We start from the raw sequence: 13,750 nt of genomic DNA on the forward strand, positions 1-13,750 counted from the left end.
TGTAACGCTACGAACGTACCTGCCAGCGGTCCCCACATCCTCTCTCTGCGTCCAGAAGGTTCTAAAGACTTGTTTACACGCCCTACAAATCCCCACATGATATTTCCTAGTGTTTTGTCCTCACTTACACGATTCCAACAATCACTTTCCATAAGGTCACACATCCTGAGACTTTTCCACCTCAATGACGCTTAATTGTGGAGTTCTCTCAGGACGTTTGACCGAAAATATAAGTCTCTTTGGTGATATTGATGGCAAAATCAATTCTTTTAAACCTCTCTGCATGGACACCCTGATGGAACCAAAAATGTTTGGTCAACCCTATACAAAACTACATATAAGCGCAAAACATTTTGTTCCAACTTCTCACTACAAGAAAACAGGCAATAAACGACTTACGGCGTAGTCGCAGATTAGTCGTTAACTCTGAATCTACGACTAATCCGCGACTAATTACAGTAGTCGTTATACCATAGTCGCTAAGTAGAGCTGTCGTCATTTAGTCATTGATTTACGACTAATTTACGACAGCATACCATACAATACATATTAGTCGTTGAGTAGTCGTACTTATGTGGCGACTATTTGGCGACAATTTCACGATTAATAACACTGTACAAAGCGTGTGAAACATATTGTCGTCCAATAGTCGTTAAATTCTTCCGACAATGATACGACTATGTTACGATTAAATTTAATGAACCCTAGGTGTCTTTAAAGTAATCGCAAAATAGTCGTAACATTTTTTACGACTACTTGCCGACTATTATACGAGTAAATGTAAGATACTAATGATATGTTATACTTAGTCATATAATAGTCGTATAAATTTATACGACTAATAGACGTCTGTTTGACGATTAGGTTATGAGTACTTTTGTTTGTCGTAAAATAGTCGGTAATATTGGTGACTCTTTTACGACTACTTTACGTTTAATTGGCGACGCTTTTACGACTATTTGGCGACTTCTGGTTTTGTCCGAATAAGAATTTGGTCATCGATTGTTGGGTTTCTTGTTTGTTGTTTAGTGTTATTGTTTGTTGTTGTTTGTTACTCGAAATGCTATTAATTATGAAAAGATAAACATACATTGAAAATTAAGTTCAAATACACATACAAGTATCTTGTTCTTAAACAAACTACTTTATTCAAATAAACATAAGTTCAAGTATAGTGTTTGGTTCTTAAATCTATGGAGCAGTAGGTGGAGTATTTGGGATCAGTGGATGTGGAAGAGTGAGTGGCCATGAAGTCCAAGAATTGCGGATCGGTTTGGCAGAGATACTTCTCGACTAAGGACAAGTGTTCGAGCTTGTCCTTTTGCTCAGCTGTGACTCGGGCTGACTCAGCTTCTCGGGCTGTAATCTCAGCATCCCGCTTCTTTTTATACGCAGCCTGCTCTTCAATTTTCCGTTGAGCTTCTTGCAGCCGTTCTTCTAAATCTTGAAAGGATGTTGAGTCTCCGGGGAGTTGGCGGTTGGCACTGCCTAGAGTATCTTTCAGACATCCAAGTCCATAAGGATTGCCTCTTGCATCCCTATCAGTGGACTGCAAGAAAAAGAGAGGAAGACAATTAGTGACTGAATTTAAAACAATGGACAAGACTCTGAATTAGACTACAACATCTTACCTCGAGAAAGATGGCTGTATACTCATCTACTGTGAGTTCCGGAGGTCGTGAAGTGCCATCAGAGACAGCAGAAGCTGCAGCCTCCAGTTCAGACAGCTTTGATCTCACATTCCGTTCATAAGTTTGAGCAATCATCTTCGCCTTCCGATCAACATAAGTGCCATCCGACTTAGTGTGTGTCTGGATGAACACCTCACCTAGATGGACTGGTCTTCCCAGTTTCTCTTCCTGCAAACACAGATCAATATCACAAGTCGAAGACAGCTTGAACTGAACAAGACAGACAATAAAACTCTAACTTATGATTTGAACGACTCTAAAAGACATGAAAGGATGCTGAAACACTTACCAATTCATCTTGGATTTCTTGATAAGACTTTGGCCTAGAGTAGTGGATGTGTGGACCGAGACCGTTACGGTCAGAGAGCCGAGCTTTAGAATAGTTCTGACTCCTTTTTAGGCTTCTTCTGTGTCCCAGTAAGCACACATTGTTCCCCACAGAGTTTCTCCAATCCATGGAGGCTGCTCCCGAGTTCTCCTTGAGGTGCTAACCATGTCCTTCAAGCGCCTCTTGACGATCTCATTGAAGTAATATTGGACAGTCCATGTGATTAAGGGATCCTAGTGGTGAGTTTTCTACAAAAAAAGGAAGAAGTTAGTGAACTGAACTTGAGCAGACAATAAAACAAAGACTGAACAAAGCAAAGAGTCAGGAAGCTTACCGCGAACTCTAAAAACAGTCTCTCTCTTTTAGCCAATGGAACACATGACCAATTATAGTAAGGAGCATTGAACTTTTGAGTAAAGATCCTTGTGATCTTTCGAACCAGTTTAGACCCTCTGTCGCGAGTAAACCTCCAAGCACATGCAACAATGAAAGAAGTAAACATGTTAAATAATCAAAACACAACAACAGCTATGAGAACAGACTATAGAACTGAGGCAGATTCACAAGTCTACTATGTTACACAGGCAGAACTGAGGGAGATTCACAACATAACACACACTATAGAACTGAACAAGAGCACACAACAATATAGAACACAATTAAGAAGAGAATGAGTGTGAGTTCAAAAGTCAAAAGCACACAACAGAATAGAACACAACTAAGTTCAAAAGTCAACTATGTTCAACAATAGATCATGAGTTGCAACAGAACACAATTAAGAATGCAAGACATACTATAGAACATAACAAGAGCATGAGTAGCAACAGAACACAATTAACAAGAGAACAAAGTCAACTTCCACAATAGAGCATCAAGAGAACACGATTAACAAGAGACTCGATTAACAAGAGAACACGATTCACAAGTATAGAACTGAACAAGGACACACGAGTATTCACAAGAGTACACACAAGTATTCACAAGTATTCACTAAAGCACACACGAGTATTCACAAGTATTCACAAGAGCACACACGAGTGTTCAAATCGAAGCAAAGACAAGTATTCACAAGAGCACACACGAGTATTCACAAGAGCACACACGAGTATTCACAAGGCTACTATGTTACACAACAAATTAAAGATTGAGAGACTTACCACTCGGTTTTTGGCCTGGGAATTGGAGACAAGACACAAGTCCACTGCTCCCTGTTTGGCACTGACATAATATCTTGTAGAGCCACCGCCGAGTCTTCTTGAAGCTCCGGCAACGTCCTAGGAACTTCCTTTTGGAAGTTGTTCCCTTGAGACGAAGGGTTGCTGTTAGCTGGCTCTTCCGGCGACTCAGGATCTTGCTGAGCAGGCTCTTCCGGCGGTGGATTGAAGTGGACCTCTTCAGATCGAGGCGGAGCACCATCACCCTGAGGTGGAGTGGTGGAGTTCTGGAAGAGTTGTAGAGGCGGTGGATAGTCGCGTACGTGGGGGGCTGACGTTGAACGGACACCAGCTTGAGTCGGCTGCGTCGTTGGAACATGAACCGTCGGCGCCAGAGTGAAGTTGTACTGCGCCGGCAGATCCCGAGGTCTAGGCGTCGTTGAACCGCCGACTCTCTGAGTAACATTAGGCGTCGTCTTCCTCTTTCGGGAGCCTCCTCGACCGGCGTTCGGCATGGAAGATCGACGGAGATCGAGAGATTGAGAGATAGAGAGATAGAGAGAGATTGAGAGATCGAGAGATCGAGAGATTGAGAGATCGAGAGATCGAGACAAGTGAGAGAGATAGAGAGATCGAGAGATTGAGAGATCGAGAGATCGAGAGATTGAGAGATAGAGTGATCGAGACAAGTGAGAGAGATAGAGAGATCGAGAGATGGAGAAGATGGAAGAAGATAGAAGAAGTTTGAAGAAGATTGAAGAAGAAGATGAACAGATCGAGAGATCTTAGGGTTTGAGAGGAAGAAGACGAAGAAGAGAGTTCGAGATCGAAGAAAATTTTGGCTAAGTGTTAGGAATGAGAAATGACACGATTTAGGGTTTTCAACACTGTATTAGTCGTATAGTAGTCGTATTGTTGTCACTAAATCATTTGGGTTTGGGCCTCAAATTTCAAAAGCCCAATAACTTCGCCTGTAGTCGCAAAAGAGTAGCAAATCTGTCGTCGATTTTATTAGGTTTGGGCTTCGAGAATTAGAAGCCCAACAACTTCGCTGTAGTCGCAAAATGATCGCAAATCTGTCACCAAAATGATTTGGGTTTGGGCTTCAATTGTTAGAAGCCTAACAATTTAAAACGTTGTCATGTAGTAGTCGTATAATTGTCATATTTTTATTGGATTTGGGCTTTGATATGGAGAAACCCAACAAATTAAGTTATAGTCGCTAATTAATGGCATAAGCGTCACTGCTTTTATTAGGTTTGGGCTTCGATATTTAGAAACCCAACAAAGTAAGATGTCGTCATTGAGTAGTCGTATTATTGTCACATCTTTATTGGATTTAGGCTTCGTTATTTGAAAGCCCACCAAGTTATAGTTTAGTCGCCAAGTAGTAGTATCATAGTTTTCTTATACTTTTGAAATTGAAATAATTTTACATAGCGATTATTCATGACAAAAATAAATGTTCAATGATATATTATATAAAACACAATTTATTCAAATGTTTTATCAAATAATTAAACATATACTTCACACATTTATTACTCTTCATATTCTACTTCATCTTCGTCCGAGGACGATAAATTACATCGGAATTCATCTTCTGGTTCAGCATCCCCGACATCGTAATCAAGGATTATTGGGTTTAAGCTTTCTACCGGATTTTCTAGTACAAGATTTTCAATTGTAGTGAGTAAAACAGCATCATCATTTTCTGTTTGCAAAAGAGTCGGATCATTGTTTTCATATTCTCCAGAAATGTTTTCTCTCGGGTTGACTTTTAAAACATTGAGCCAAATGTTCTTTGGTTTCTTCGTATATGAGTACGGAATATAACAAACTTGATCTGCTTGAGATCCTGTAAACACAAGTTATACATATATATCAAACAAGAGTATTAATAATTAAAAGAGAAATATAATTGACCTCTTAAAAATTACGTACCAAGAATAAATGGCTCGTATTTATTATACTTCCTCGTAGATAGAACGTCAACAACGCCACCGTGGCTTCGCCGAGTGCCTCTCTCAATCTTTGGGTCATACCACTTACACTTAAAAAGTGTGATCCTCAAATTGACAATGCCCTCATACTCGAGTTCTATGATATCAGTTAAGGTACCGTAGAAATCCGCTTCATCAGATGAATCAGCGTAATTTTCACCTTTAACACATACCCCATAGTTACATGTCTTTCGTCCAGCGCCGTGATTTTGCGTATGAAACATATATCCTCTTGTGAAATACATTGGCCAAGTTTTGACCTTGTTCAAAGGTCCTTGCACAATTTCTTGAACCCAAGTAGGAAATGGAGAAGTAGTGTTCCAATATGTTACCTACATAATAGATAAATAATATTAATACATATAAATATGATTCTCACTTTTCGAATGCAAGAAATTGATGTAGACTTACATATTCTTTAACCCATAGATGATATTCTTCAGCTCTTCTCGCGTAGAGTTCTTTTTCGCTCAAGCATGGATATTTCGCAGTAAGACAATCCTCGAACATACTATATTTACAAACAAAGAAAAATAAATCAAAGTGATCTTAGTGAAAATTTACAAACGAATTAATAGTGATTAAAAATACCTCTCAAATGGTTTAAAATAGTCACAATTTCTTAAAACATATGCATGTGCGCTTTGGTAGTCTTTCTCTGAAAGCCATTCTACATGCATTTCACCACTTGGACGACCGACGTGCATAAATATGTTAGGTACTCCATGGACATGATATACAGGAACTTCACCTTCATCGAATCTTGTTAACTTGATTCATGTAATTGAATGAAGATCGAAGTATAGTAAATAGTTAAATAAATAAATGTATTTACATTGATTTTGTTTGTATATGATCGGCAAAGTAGTGCTCTGAAAAGTAAGCAATCTCGTCATTGATATATGACTCAACAATTGAGCCTGCAGCATATCTTTTGTTCTTTACTTTTCCTTTCAACTTTTTGAAAAACCTCTCAAATGGGTACATCCACCTATATTGGACAGGGCCACCCAATTCAGCTTCGCTTGGGAGATGGATAAGTAAGTGTTCCATAACATCAAAAAATGATGGTGGCAAAATCTTTTCCAAGTTACAGATGATTAAAACTATGTTCTCTTTGAGAATTTGAACGCGACTTGTCTGTAAAGTTCTCGAACATAGGTCCCGGAAAAATGCTCCAATTCCTGAAATATATATATGTGCAAGTTAAATAATTAGAAAAAAAGTTGGCAAATAAAATAGTAAGTATTGTACCTGATAAGGCAAGGTGGACATTCCGGTCAAGGAGTTCAGCAAAGATAAATGGAAGTAGTCGCTCCATAAAAACATGACAACCATGACTCTTCATGCCTGAAAACTTTCCATTCTCCAAATCTACACACTAGCCAAATCGCTAGAATAACCATCTGGAAATCTAACATCATGTTTCACACGTTGAAATAAACTCTGTTTGGCTTCGTCTGTTAATGAATACGCTGGAAATGGAGCTTTACCATTACTATCAATATGTAAGCCTGGCCGTGAACAAAAATTCTCAATATCCATTCTTGACATGATATTATCTTTTGATTTACCCTTAACACGCAAGAGAGTGTTCATGATGTTGTCAAGAAAATTCTTCTCTGTATGCATCACATCAATATTATGTCGAAGATTGAGGTCCTTCCTGTAAGACAACTCCCACAAGATGCTTTCCTTGTGTCAATTATGTTCCTTCCCATAGCCTCGCATCTTCTTTTCATGACCGTTCCCACCAACATCTTTCGTTCTTGGTGGATTTACACTAGCCAACCGCTCGTAATAAACTTGCTCCTCTGTTAAAGACTCCGGTGGATACTCGCTAGAAGCATCTCTTCCTTTCAAAAAGTCTTTTCTATTCCTACGGGATGGATGACCATGAGGAAGAAATCTACGGTGACAATCAAACCAGCATGTCTTCCGTCCATTGGGTAGATAAATAGACTTTGTACTTTCCATGGAAACTGGACAAGACAACTTACCATGAGTAGTCCATCCTGATAACATGCTATACGCCGGAAAGTCCCTAATCGTCCAGAGTAGTACTGCTTTTAGATTAAAATTCTGACTTAATGAAACATCGTACGCATCAACTCCAGTAGACCACAACTCTTTTAACTCCTCAATAAGAGGTTGGAGGAACACATCAAGACTACCTCGAGGATGATTTGGTCTAGAATTGAGAATGGTAAGAAATAAGTACTTTGTATTCATGCACATACCAGGGGGTAAATTATATGGAGTCAAGATCACAGGCCATAACGAATGATTACGAGACATCCCAAATTGATTGAACCCATCAGTACACAACCCGAGATAAACGTTACGGGGTTCTTCGGCAAACCGGGGATGTAACTCTTGGAAATATCTCCACTCCGCTGCATCTGAAGGATGATTCATTTCTCCCTCATTTGTTTGGTGCTCAGCATGCCATCGCATTGTCGTAGCTGTCTTATGGCTCTGATACATTCTCTTCAACCGGTCTCCAATAGGTAGATACCACATACGACTATATGGTACTTTGGTTCTTCGACGGTCGTCCTTAGGCTTCCATCTTTGTGCGCCACAAAATCGACATTGATCTTCTTTTTCGTCTTCTTTCCAAAATAGCATACAATTGTTCTGACAAACATCAATCGTATGATATGGAAGTCCTAAATTGCGCATCAACTTCTCGGTCTGGTAATGTGAAGTGGTAGCCTGGTTTCCTTCTGGTAAAAAATCTGTAAACATTTCGCAAACGGAGTCCACCAACTTTTCACTCATATTATACTCCGCCTTGTTGTGCATGAGTCGAGATGCTAAGGATAACTGCGACTGCCCTTCACGACATCCATCGTACAATGGATTATTTGCACCTTCTAACAAGTCGTAGAACTTATTTGAATAGTTACGGACCGGTTCTTCCACATTCTGATAACTATCATCATGATGATAGTTATCTTCATACCCCACGTTAAAATTAAATGCATCGTTCACCATATCCACATATGGATCTTCTACAACATTACCCACTTCTTCATGATTCGAACTAAAATACGTCCTATCCGTGTAAGTACTCGTTCCTATATCCATATTCATTTCTTCTCCATGTTTATACCAAACATAATAATCAAGCATAAATCCTTGACTAAACAAATGACTACTAACTCTTCCACCCGAGATGATGTGTTTTTCATTCTTGCATACACTACAAGGACAATGAAATTTACCTCGACTACTCTGTACTATAGGCTGACTATTAGCGAAAGTCATGAATTGCTCAACTCCTGCGACGTATTTGGCTGACAAATTCCCCGTCACTTCATCAAATCTCTTGTACATCCAATCTCGATAAAAACCGCCACTACCGCCATAATTGTAGTTTTCCGCCATTATACAATAAAATAAACTATTATTTTCTTCTTTTAAATCGTTTTGTTTCTTTTGATGTTGTTGTTGTTTTGATTTGTTGGTGAAAGAAGAGCGTCGTGGAGTTTTAATATGTAGACGAATTTTTATGACTTATTTACGACTACATGTTGTAGTCGCTCACAAATTAGGTGTACCTACTTAGCAATGCGAAACACGTTTTTCACCAACTTTATGCGAAACCTTTGCGACTACTTTGCGACAACAGACTGGTTGTCGTCAAATAGTCGCCAAATATACGACTAACTAAAGTAGTCGGAAAGTTTGTCGTCATTTACCGACTATTTGACGACGAATTTCTCTCTACAGAAATGTAATCGTTAAATAGTCGTCCATTTACGACTATTCGCCGACTAACTTATTTAGTCGTAAGTGGACGACTACTTCACGACTAATTTTCATGTTGTCGTACGTTAGTCGTAACAACGTCGCCTAGTTGTCGCAAAATAAAACGACTACACAAGTTGTCGCATTTCGTTGTCGTTTTTTGTCTAGTTTTCTTGTAGATCTAACAAAATCATTCGATGCTGCAACATTTTATTATCAAGTCAAATATGATTAGAGATTTCAAAAATGCTTGTAAGATTGTATCTAATGAACAAATCAAGTGATTCCCTTATTATTTTAAAGTTATGACCATATGGACAGAGGAGTCAAGTGGGCCTCGCTTGACCCATATAGTACCATGGCGGAGCGGGTCTGGACACTATATTACATGCCCATAAAGTAGCGGACCTCGCGGGCCGGTCCAAACGGATTGCGGGTTTTAGCAGATTTGACCCGCATGCTACAAATATTCAAATTATAATAAATAAATAATTTGTTAAGATAAATAATTTTACTTAATTATAAAATTACAATATATAAACTATGAGATAATATGAAGAAATTTAATTTTTAGAATTGTAATATTTACAATAATATTAAAAATTATATTATTTTAAATTCAAAATAAAAATTAAGCCCGCGGGCCAGCCTGCAAACCCGTTAGGCTTAGCTGGGCGGTCCTGGACATAGTTCCTTTGCCCGCAGTCCTAGCGGGCCGGCCTGTTGCGGTCCATCTAAAACTAATACCCATTGCAGGCTGACCCGTTTGATGTTAATCTAAAAACATTTGACGATGTAGCTCTTCATCTTGAGTTACAGGATGACCCCCAAGAGGCTGCTAAAGCATTTCGACTTGAAACATATGAGAGTTAACTTGGGGAACAAAGCTAACTATCAATATGATCTTAAGCAAAGCAAATATGGTTAGCGTGGCAAGCACTAAGATAAGACGGATAAGACCAAAATGAAATACTGTAACGTTATATCACTTTGTTCGTAAATGCACTAAAGCAAAGAAGATATTATCCCTAAACTCTAGCTACTTGCAAGTATGCTTTTGTTCCAATTGTATAACGCTTGCAGAATCCCATACTTTGTGGATTGAAATAGAGAACATGTGTGGAGTACCGTCGGTTTTCAAAAACTTCAAAATAATTGTATGTGGGTAACAACTCCAAGATTGTTGTATTGGATATAAGCATTTGTCTGCAACACAAGTGTGGTGAGCGGACCCTTATCATATAGGATGCTCCTGAAATTCATCGGGATTTTAAGAGAAATTCAATACTTTTGTTGCTGCTTGTGGATCTTTTCACTTCTTCATCCCTTTTATATAGGGATTTACCTAGAGCTGTATATATCTAAAGTTAAAAGGCAAAATTTATTATCTCCAAAAAACAAATTAGTACGGGAAAACAATCATTTACAGTTCAGTATAGATGCATAGATTATTTTCAAAATCAATGTCTCAATTTTTATATAACTAAATAAGGTCTATCGTCCGCATAAATAGACGAGTGTAAGAAGTAAATATAATTTTGTATTAATAATATTTGTATAAATAATAATATATGTTTTTCTTAACAATTAATATAGTAATTTTGTTTTAAACCAAATTTCAATCTTACACATTCTGTTTTTCTTTACAAACTTTAACTATTTATTTCAACATGCTGGTCCCAAATACTAGCTCACATTTCAACCCCTTTCCAGGACCGTGTGGAGGGCTTTCTAGTCAGGTATATATTCCAAGCTACGATCTACACCATTTGGCGAGAACGTAACGGTAGAAGACACGATGTTTCACCCAACACTCCGGCTACATTAATTGGATGGATAGATAAGCAGCTACGGAATCAAATCACAACAATCAGACAGTCGGTATGACAAGGCGTTCCAAGCTTGGCGCCGAGCTCGACCCTGAACGTTTCAAAGAAGATTTTTCTCCCCACTTCAAAATTTTGTTCTATACACTTTCAATAACCTGATGCACTAGTTGTAACAAAATACACTTTTTCTTTTGAATATAATTTAACATTAGATTCAAAAAAAAATAATAATAATAAACAACATTTAATTCTACATACTCTATTGTATCGATAATATTTGAATTCTAAATAGTATCTCACACACACTTTTTATATTTAATTTAGTACTTTTATTTAAAACAGTTTTTTATCTTACATTCTATTTAAAATACAATTTAACTATCTATTTAATCATAATAAACTGGATTTTGATTCTACACACTTTATTTTAATGAATAAATGCTAAAAGAAAAAATCATATCAAAATAATATTGAAATCTATATCACACCATATCAAATATATATTTTCATTAAGATTGAAATAGTTAACAAACAACAAATCATTATTAACAAAAAATCCACAAACTAACCAAAACAAAACTTTACCAAGAGAATGACGTTGAAGCAATGGTGGTGTTTTGAAAAGTTTTTTAATTTTTTAAATCTTTTTAAAAATTTGAAAGATTGTTTAAGAATTAATAGCTTAAAATTAGAATTAGTAGGTATTTTTATTTTTTTTATTTATAATTTCTTAAAATTATCTTTGTCTTAAAATTAATAATGAAAAAAAGAAATTTTGTTCTACACATGTCAAAATCAGAAATCAATAAAATTGATTCATGGCACAATCTTATGAGATATTAACTTTGAAAATTATACTTTATATAATAAGATGTTATTCACAAAAATGTAAATACAAGCACATATAGACGGTTCAGTAAAACAAATCAAATTTTCTTTCATGTTTATGTTTATGCTTCATGTCACGCTTCCATTTTCAAACCATTATTCTTTTCACATTCACATTACATATTCAATAATTATATAAGTTATATATATATATATATATGCACACTTCTAACACAAAAAGTAATATACATAAATAAGTATCTTCTTTATATCTTTACAAGAGATTTAAGAGATTTTACTTTAAAAAAAAAAAAAAAGAGTTTCATAGATAAGAGATTTACTTTCAGAAAAAAGAAGTAGAAAACATCTGGAAACAACTTTGATGAGAAGATGAAGAAGAAGAATTAATTTGCTTGGTAATAATGCTACAATCATCAAGCTTAAACACACTAACATCTTCCCGGTCGTTGAAGTAAATAGCATTCTCCAAACATCCATAGTACTCGGAGGCTAAGACCAAAAAACAATTGTCCGTCGCCACAATGAGTGCCTTGTCTCCCAAGGAACTGACCTCAACCCATTCTACCAAATTCTTGTCCATCTTATAAACCTTAAAACAAACGGTTCTCTCGGTAAGAACTCGCTTTACGCAAAATTTCTTATAGAATCGATGAACAACGCATAGTTCTCCACAATACTCCACGAGTCTCTTTTCTTTGCAATTATCAATTTCGTAGAAGTCCACTGGAGTTGAAGGTCCGTATTGATATATGCTGAGTTCAGATAAACTAATCCACCAAATTGCTCCTGTTAAGTCTAATGCATAGATTTTTCCTTTGTGAAGTATAATATCCAAAAAACCTTTAGCTTCTTCATTGTTGATTCTTGTCCAATGTCTAGTTTCTTCTCCACTCTTGCAACACCAAATTTCGTTTTTGAAGTCAACTACGAAAAAGACATTGTCTAGGAAAACAACTCTATCCGAATCCGCGAATACTGAAGATGCAGAATTCAATCAATCAGCTGATGGCGATCAGAACGTTTATGGATTTCAGGAAGCTACATCGAATCCCATCAGACGCTTGAGTTGCTGACATGGATGCAAGAGCAGACGTGACAAGCGGGAGCGGATGATGTGGAGGGACAAGAATGAAAGTTAGTTTGGCGTGGTGTCAAAGACAAGATTCATCGAGAAGATATAGAAGATATTGTCTCGAAGAATAAGGAAACGAATAGGCTTGGAAACAAGGAAGATTCCATATCGAGAGATTCTCGGAGATCCTAAGCTTAGGGTTCTGGAGAATAGGTATAAGTATTCTAGAACAAAGGGGGAGCCGCTTTGAGCACTCTAGGATATTTTCGATACATTGTGTAAAAACTTCAAAGCATTGAAAGAGCTAGAAGGTGAGTGTGTAATTCTCTTTGTCTTCAGGGGTTAGTTATAAAAAACAGAGAAGAGAATTAGGGCTTAGTTATTCTTAGTCGAGGTTGATCTTTTGGGTAGATTAGATCAAGTAAGAACCGAGATAATACTTGTAAAAGAGTTTTATTATTAATAAGAATAAGTGTTTAAGCAACTCTCTGTGTTGTGTTGATCTCTATACCCTCTTAAATACCGTATGACCTACGATAACATCTCTACCCTAATAATGATTTGTAACCTCTGTCAACTATTCAACGTTGTAAGATTGACGAATCTCTGAAACACTCGACCTTCAAAAGGTCTAGGGTTTTGTCGGAAGGGGTTATGGTTTTGCCAGAAAGAGGAGACAAGAGATTATTTTTACTAGATTCAGAGACTTGTCTGTTTTTAATCAGCCATCCTTTGTTACGACATGGAGAAGGGAGAGTTACACGGAAGAAAGTGGAGGGAGAGACAACAGTCTTTTTCTTCTTGAAAGTAGGAAGGTTACGTTCAAAGTGGTTATGGAGACGCTTCTTGGTCGCAACCGTGGAACGCCAGGGTTTACAGATGCTACGGAAACGGAGGAGATTGATGTTGGAAGATAAATTATTGGCTAACAAATCTATGAGATCTTCATGTAAATCAGACCACCCAACTTTACCCATCTCAATCGTTATCTATGTGTTGTTGTTACTACTTGTACAGAAGAAACCTAAGAGTTTGATACAGCAAAACCACACCACAACACAATCAATC

The 13,750-nt window shown here is 37.2% G+C and overlaps 1 protein-coding gene and 3 pseudogenes across 4 annotated transcripts; 1 reads left to right on the plus strand and 3 right to left on the minus strand.

The window, feature by feature from the left end:
- Positions 1 to 1,165: 1,165 nt before the first annotated feature.
- AT1G44060 lies at positions 1,166 to 3,688 on the minus strand (annotated as a pseudogene; the record flags this gene model as incomplete). The annotated part of the gene is made up of 1 exon: positions 1,166 to 3,688.
- A 1,026-nt stretch (positions 3,689 to 4,714) lies between these two features.
- On the minus strand, positions 4,715 to 8,569 carry AT1G44070 (annotated as a pseudogene; the record flags this gene model as incomplete). The annotated part of the gene is made up of 1 exon: positions 4,715 to 8,569.
- Positions 8,570 to 10,586: 2,017 nt separating this feature from the next.
- Positions 10,587 to 10,853, plus strand: AT1G44075 (annotated as a pseudogene; the record flags this gene model as incomplete). Its single annotated transcript has 1 exon — positions 10,587 to 10,853.
- Positions 10,854 to 11,932: 1,079 nt separating this feature from the next.
- AT1G44080 (F-box SKIP23-like protein (DUF295)) lies at positions 11,933 to 13,659 on the minus strand (the record flags this gene model as incomplete). The annotated part of the gene is made up of 2 exons (NM_103533.1): positions 11,933 to 12,585; positions 13,269 to 13,659. 2 exons carry the CDS (start codon positions 13,657 to 13,659, stop codon positions 11,933 to 11,935), a joined length of 1,044 nt encoding a protein of 347 aa, NP_175073.1.
- Between the last annotated feature and the right edge of the window lie 91 nt (positions 13,660 to 13,750).

Source organism: Arabidopsis thaliana (genome assembly GCF_000001735.4).
Source record: "Arabidopsis thaliana chromosome 1 sequence".
Lineage (NCBI taxonomy): Eukaryota > Viridiplantae > Streptophyta > Magnoliopsida > Brassicales > Brassicaceae > Arabidopsis > Arabidopsis thaliana.